This window comes from Primulina eburnea, chromosome 3 (assembly GCF_022965805.1).
Source record: "Primulina eburnea isolate SZY01 chromosome 3, ASM2296580v1, whole genome shotgun sequence".
NCBI classification, from domain to species: Eukaryota; Viridiplantae; Streptophyta; class Magnoliopsida; order Lamiales; family Gesneriaceae; genus Primulina; species Primulina eburnea.
Genome location: NC_133103.1, coordinates 8,368 through 15,392, shown reverse-complemented (window position 1 = coordinate 15,392; position 7,025 = coordinate 8,368). Strand labels below are relative to the sequence as shown.

Sequence of the window (7,025 nt, the reverse complement as noted above, 5' to 3'; positions counted from 1 at the left end):
CTAAACCATACCCCTAACCCTAACCCTAAACCCTAAACCTAAACCCTAACCCTAAACCCGAAACACTAAACCCTAAACCACTAAACCCTAAAACCCTAAAAGAAAACCCCAAACCCTAAACCCTAAACCCTAACCCCAACCCTTTTCGCCCCAAAATTTTTTCTCTGAAAAAAACACACAGTACTAGGTGCGATTTCACACAGTAAAACACGCTTTTTTCACACAGTCTTCGCCACCATGCTGCCGCCGCCGGATCCCGGCCGGCAACCTCACCCCCGGAACCGCCTCCTCACGGCGGTCATCATATCCAAGAATTAGTCTCATCGGAAGTCCGGCAAGGCAGCCTATTTTTCCGATCGAAAATGACCCATTTCCGTCCAAATCTTCGCCGGTGTTGTGTACTGTTCCTCCCGGTGCCGGAGTTACATCACTCGACTCGCCTCAGACCGGCGGTTCTTTGGTACTAGCCCCGACGTGAATCGTTCAGTATCCACCGAGCAATCGACGTGCAAAGTCTCGCAGGTACTGTTCACGAAGTCGCCGATGCTTCAACCTTCGATGCCGGCCGATTCACCTAATGTAGATCAAATCCAAGGCCCGATCTGTGATCCCCCACTCCATGGCGGACAAAACGCCTCAATCAATTGAACAATCTCCGTTCGCTGGCGCCGGGAATTTTGGATCTAAGAATTTCCCGCCGGAAGTCCCATTTCCGTCATCTTCTCAGGTCAATTTCTCCACCGTTTCAAATCCGTTCTTCAATTACTCTTCAGGATCCCTTCGTCCAAGCTTGGGTCGGGTTTTACCTTCTTCAATTTCAGGTTTCCGGCCACCGGTCGGAAACCCCCAATTTCAAGGGCAATTTCGAATTTCATCACCTTCTTCGGTTCAATTGACCCCTCCAATGCCCGGTTCTGCTGGATTTGGTACCGGTTCTGGAATGTTCTCGCCGTCCCCGTCTCACGGTGGTCCTCCGACCGGTGATGTCCGAGTCAACTCAGTGGGGTCAACTCGGCATGTTGACCGGGTTGACTCGACAGTCAACAAAAATGATGCTGCAGTCAATCGAGGTAAGACTGTTCCTACTCCGCTTACTGTATCCTTTCGGGATATCCTGACTCCACCGTCCCCTCGGACGGCCAAAAAAAGCTTTGACGAGTTGCACAATTCAATGACTGATATGCCTGTGCCAACTCTTCGGAATGGAAAACCGGGTATCCTATTCCCGGAAGAGGTAATTTCTTCCCTGGCTGAACCTTTCAAATTTGCTTTGGTTGGAAAAATTTCCGGTAATCGATCTCTAGTTCCAAATTCTGGTATTTCTGCTGCCTTTGCTAAATTGGGACTAGTTAGATCTTTTGATTTAAAGTTTATGCCTCGGGGTTTTCTTGTTCTCACACTTGCTTGTGAAGAAGACTATGCGTTTTTTTGGACCAAGGGGGTTATGCAGGTGGGTCCTCTGTCGGTCCGCTTCTCTAAATGGACGCCAGAGTTTAATCTTCAAGAGGAGTCACCCATTGCACCTGTTTGGATCCGTTTCCAGGGTCTTCCCCTTCATTTGTTTTCTAAGCAAAGTCTCTTTGCTTTGGCTAAAATTGTGGGGAAACCGGTGAAAATGGATGATCATACTGCAGATTCTACTCGGGGTGCATTTGCTCGAGTATGTGTTGAAATTAATGTGATGGAACCGCTAGTCAAAGAAGTTTGGGTCGGTTGGGGTGATCATGCTCAAGAAATTGAAGTAATTTATGAGCGCATCCCCGGGTACTGCACGGATTGCAAAATGTTGGGTCATTCGACCAACGTTTGTTATTCCCATGGCAAAAACCCCAAACCCGTTCGTCCTAAGCCTGCTGACCGTGCTCCTGGTCAGTCTCCCACTTCTACAGAGCCTGCCCCACCAGGGGGTGTTGCTCCTGGTTTTAATTTGGGGACCCAGCCTCAGCTTCAGAAAACTGGTACGGGTCCCAGACGTAGAGGGAGAAGGAGGCCAGTTCGGCAGGTTCTTCCAAGAAAGAATCCTCTTGAGTTGAATCCTTTTGAGGTTCTCTCGCATGGGCAGGATGCGGAGACTGATCCTGTTGGGTTAGATTGTGTTGATACGGATCCTCCATGTGGTAATCTGGAGGATGCCGGTATTGGTTCTTCTGGGAAGGATCATTTGGAGTCTGTTCTTGTTGAGGGTGTGATCCTCAGTGATGAGATTATTGATGGAGGGGTTCAGTTGAGTGATTGTGTGGATGGTATTGGGGTACCGTCTACTTCTGAGTTGCCTGTGTTTGGTTCTCTGGGGCCTTGCACTTTGAATCACAGTAGTCATTCCATCCCTTCTGTTCCTTTGTCTCCTGATGATGCTTCCTCTGCCGTTGAGGAATTGGTTGCTAGGCAGGGGCCTTCTGTTAGTGAGTTGGTCTTCCGGCTGGAATCTGCTGGAGATTCTGATCATGAATTTGATCGGCATTCGGAGTCGGGTGATGGCTCTAGGTCTGAAAGTCGTATTCTCGATGCGGATATGGGGGATATTAAGAAAAGGAAGGAGAATGCTTTTCATAGGTCGCGTAAAAAGCGACAGGGCGGTGTTGGTGCCCATTCTCCATGAATTTTCTCATATGGAATGTCAGGGGGCTCCGGAGCTCGGAGTCTCAACAGAGGCTACATGCCCACGTTAAAGAAAAGAGAGTCAAGATCTTGGCTATTTTGGAACCCATGATTGATCTAGATGTTCGTTTTATGACTCGTCGTTTTGGTTTTTCTCGAGTTATATCGAACTCCTCGGGTCATATCTGGGTTTTCTTTGCTGAGGATGTGATGGCTGAGTGTCTCCTTGATCACACTCAATTCCTTCACTTCAGGGTTTCTGCTAGTTTTTTGCCGACCACTGTGTTTTGTTCCTTTGTTTATGCTAAGTGTGACTACATTGAGCGCAGACAGCTTTGGACTTCTTTGCTTCAGGTTAAGCCTGATCAGGGTCCTTGGCTTGTTGGTGGCGACTTTAATGTAGTTAGGAATTCGTCGGAGTGTTTGGGTTCTTCTGGTGGGCGGTTGCTTCCCATGGAAGAATTTAATCACTTTATTTTGGATTCTGGGTTAGTGGATGCTGGTTTTGAGGGTCTTCGTTCACGTGGACGAACAAGACCATTTGGAAGCGTCTTGATCGGGTTTTTGTGTCTGTTGATTGGGGTGACCATTTTCATTCTATTCGTGTGGAGCACCTCATTCGTACAGTCTCTGATCATTGTCCTCTTTTTGTGTCAGTCCCGGTTTTTGCTAGTGGGCCGAGTTCTTTTCGCTTTCAGAGCATGTGGCTCAGGCACCACTGGTTTTTTGCAGACGGTGCGGCTTAATTGGAATTTGCCGTGTCATTTGAACGGCATGCACCGTCTTTTTGTGAAATTGAAGCGCCTTAAGAGCCATCTGAAGTGGTGGAATAAGAGTGTTTTTGGTGATCTTTTTGCCAAACTTGCTGAGGCGGAGCAGGCTGTCCGGGTTGCTGAGGCAGTTTGCGAGGCTGATCCTTCGGATTTGCATTGGACTAGTTTGTCCAATTGCAATGACGATCTTGCTCGGGTTACCGCCATGGAGGCGGATTTTTGGCGGCAAAAAGCCGCTTGTAGGTGGTTAGAGGATGGTGAGAGAAACACCAAACTCTTCCACAATATGGTCAAGAAAAAACGGGTGGCTAATAAAATTTTCCGTATTTGGGATAATGGCTCTTGCCTTACTTCCCCTGATCTTATTCAGCAGTCTGGGGCCGCCTTTTTTCAAAACCTGCTTACTGGGGATCCTTTTGTGCTTTCTTGCCCAGATTTTTCTGATTTCCCCTTGGTGATCTCGGATTTGGAGAACGCCAATATTGCTGCCCCCCCTTCTTTGGAGGAGGTGCGGGCGACTGTTTTCTCCATACATCGTGATAGTGTGGCGGGGCCTGATGGTTTCTCTTCGGCTTTCTTTCAGCATTGCTGGGAGATTGTCCATCAGGATGTTTTGGATGCGGTTCTTGATTTCTTTCGGGGTAGTCCCATGCCACAGGGGTTTACTGCCACCACGATCACATTGATTCCCAAAGTCATGGGTGCTCAGGCTTGGTCGGACTTTCGTCCTATCAGCTTGTGTAATGTGACCAATAAGATTATTTCCAAACTTTTATATTCTCGATTGAAGGTGGTGGCGGAGAGGCTTGTTTCGTGGAATCAGAGTGGCTTTGTTCCAGGGAGGGTGATTTCGGATAATATCCTCCTTGCTCAAGAGCTTACTCATAGTCTTTCTCTCCCCACCCGTGGTGGCAATGTTATTTTGAAATTGGATATGGCCAAAGCCTATGATAGGGTCCAATGGTCTTTTCTGTTGGATGTTTTGAGGCATTATGGCTTTTCAGAGCAGGTTGTGTCGTTGATATCTGCCTGCATTTCTCATTGCCAATTTTCAGTTAATATCAATGGTTCACTCACCGGATTCTTTGGATCCACTAGGGGTCTCCGGCAGGGGGACCCTTTGTCCCCTCTTCTTTTCATTCTGGGGGCTGAGTACCTTTCGCGTGGGCTTGATCGTCTTTATCGTCAGTATCCTGCGATTAGGTACCGATCTGGTTGTGATCTCCCTCTTTCCCACCTGGCTTATGCTGATGATATCATTATTTTTGCCACTGGTGGGACTCGTGAGATGAACAGTCTCATGGATTTTTTGCATCACTATGAAAACTGCTCGGGGCAGTTGGTGAATGCATTTAAGAGCGCCATTATTTTGCCTCCGAGGTGTTCTGGTCGTACTCGTTCCCGTCTCCTTCGTATCACTGGGTTTGGGGAGGGTCATCTTCCTATCAAATACCTCGGAGTTCCTTTGTTTCGTGGGAATAGAGTTTGCTCTCTTTTTGATCCCCTTGTGCAGATGGTGAGTAAGAAGTTGGAGGGTTGGGAGCTTAAAACGCTTTCCCCGGGGAGTCGTATGACACTTCTTAGGAGTGTTCTTCTTTCGGTTCCCCTTTACATGTTCCAGGTAGTCCAGCCACCTCTGGCAGTTATGGAGAGGCTTGAGAAGGTTTTCAATGGTTTCTTGTGGGGGTCCAGACCCTTGGATAAGAAATGGCATTGGGCGAGGTGGTCTCGTGCATGTCTTCCTGTCTCTGAAGGGGGTCTTGGATTTCGCAGGCTCAAAGATATTGTGGAAAGCTTCTCCATTAAATTATGGTTTCGTTTTCGTCAAGGTTCATCCCTATGGGCCAAATTCATGATGAGAAAATACTGCCAGTTGGTGCATCCAGCTTGTGTTTCATCTACTGGGTTCATTTCTCCCACTTGGCGTCGTTTGCTTAAGATTAGGCCTCGTGCTGAATCTGGCATTCGATGGAGAGTTGGGATGGGAGATGTTAATTTTTGGGATGATATCTGGTGTGGGGATGTTCCATTATCTAGTCAGTTACCGGTTAGGGGGGATCGAGGTGTCCGTGTTTCTCACTTTATTTCAGATGGGGTTTGGGATTTTGATTTCCTCTGTTCAGTTGTTCCTCCCTCTAGTTGCTGAGACTATTGCTCTGATCCCTATTGCATTGGGTGAGCCCGATTTGGCCATTTGGGTGCATAGTTCTGACGGTGTTTTTTCGATAAAATCCGCTTGGGAGCTTGTCCGCATGAGAGACCAAGTTTCTGATATATTCACTCCTTGCTGGGGCAGTTGGCTGAGGCCTACTATGTCTTTCTTCCTATGGAGGTTTTGGCATCAATGGCTTCCAGTTGACGATGTTCTCCAGCGTCGTGGTTTCGAGTTGGCGTCTAAATGTCAGTGCTGTGAGATGCCTGAGACATTCACGCACATTTTCATTGACAGCCCTATTGCCAGATCTGTATGGCATTTTTTTGGGGCTGTTTTTCATGTCCGTATTCCCCTTACTAGTGATTTCAGACTCTTCCTCAGTGCTTGGAAGAGGCATCCGGGGTGGACACCTAGAGGCCACGTGAAGGAGTTTTTGCCTTTCATTGTTTTATGGTTTCTCTGGACAGCTAGGAATGATGCGAAACACCGTCATTTGCACATTTCTGGGGAGACTGTTAAGTCTCAGATTTTGTCCTATTTGCGTCTCGCTCACGCTGCGTCTACTGTTAAACCTATGCACTGGCGTGGTGTTTTACATGCTGCGAGGTCGCTGGGGTTTTTTGTTGATACGCGCAGGGTTCATAAAATGGCGATTGTCCGTTGGTTGAGACCGCCGGTTGGGTGCTTCAAACTGAATGTGGATGGGAGTTCGAGAGGTAGTCCTGGAGCTTCTACTATTGGTGGTGTTGTTCGTGACTCCTCTGGTCAGGTGCTGGTTTCTTTCAGTGAGTTCATTGGAGTTGGGACCAATATCCGGGCAGAACTTTGGGCTATTTGGAGGGGTCTTCTCATTTCTTCTGATCTTCATTTCTTCCCTCTTTGGATTGAGACTGACTCTCGTATATCTCTTCTTATACTTCGCTCCCGCCGGTGTACTTGGGATCTTGAGCATATTGTTACACGGATTCGTTTGCTGATGAGGGGGCGTTCAGTTCATCTATCGCATATTTACCGGGAAGGGAATTCGGTGGCGGATGCCTTGGCGGCGAGGGCTCATTTACTCAGGAATTATACCTTAGAGTTAGGTCCTTCCCTACCTAGAGATATCTCCATCCTTGCCCGTTCGGATCGTTCCGGGCTCCCTTACCTTAGATATAGATACTCTTAGCCATTTGTGCCCTTTCCTCTTTTTGGATCTCTTTCTGTATCACATATGTTGGATATTATATATATATATATATATATGTATTTTTATTGCAGGTATATTACTCTGGGAATTTGTTTGTCATTCACATTTTCTCTGTGCTAGTGGGTCCAGACACTGGCACAGGATGTGTTCGTCCTGGTTATTGTTCTTGCTGGATGTTTTCCACTTTCATATGGTCCGTGCAAGTGGGTACAGACACTTGCTCATGACATGTTTGTTCTTGTTTGTTCGGAGTGGGTTTCTGCACTGTTTCTGGTGGTGCTTTCCTTTGACCCACTCATGGTCCCTGGCG

General features: G+C 47.6%; 1 protein-coding gene across 1 annotated transcript; it reads left to right on the top strand.

Moving 5' to 3' along the window:
* Positions 1-2,595: 2,595 nt before the first annotated feature.
* On the top strand, positions 2,596-6,694 carry LOC140828469 (uncharacterized). Its single transcript, XM_073191421.1, has 2 exons — positions 2,596-5,418; positions 5,495-6,694. The coding sequence occupies exons 1-2, from the start codon at positions 2,596-2,598 to the stop codon at positions 6,692-6,694; spliced, it is 4,023 nt and encodes a 1,340-aa protein (XP_073047522.1).
* Positions 6,695-7,025: the final 331 nt, after the last annotated feature.

Excerpts from the sequence above, each read along its gene's own strand:
- LOC140828469 (XM_073191421.1), top strand. The coding sequence starts at position 2,596 with ATGAATTTTCTCATATGGAATGTCAGGGGGCTCCGGAGCTCGGAGTCT. Across the intron at positions 5,419-5,494 it reads CATTATCTAGTCAGTTACCG|TTGTTCCTCCCTCTAGTTGC; the intron begins GTTAGGGGGGAT and ends TCCTCTGTTCAG.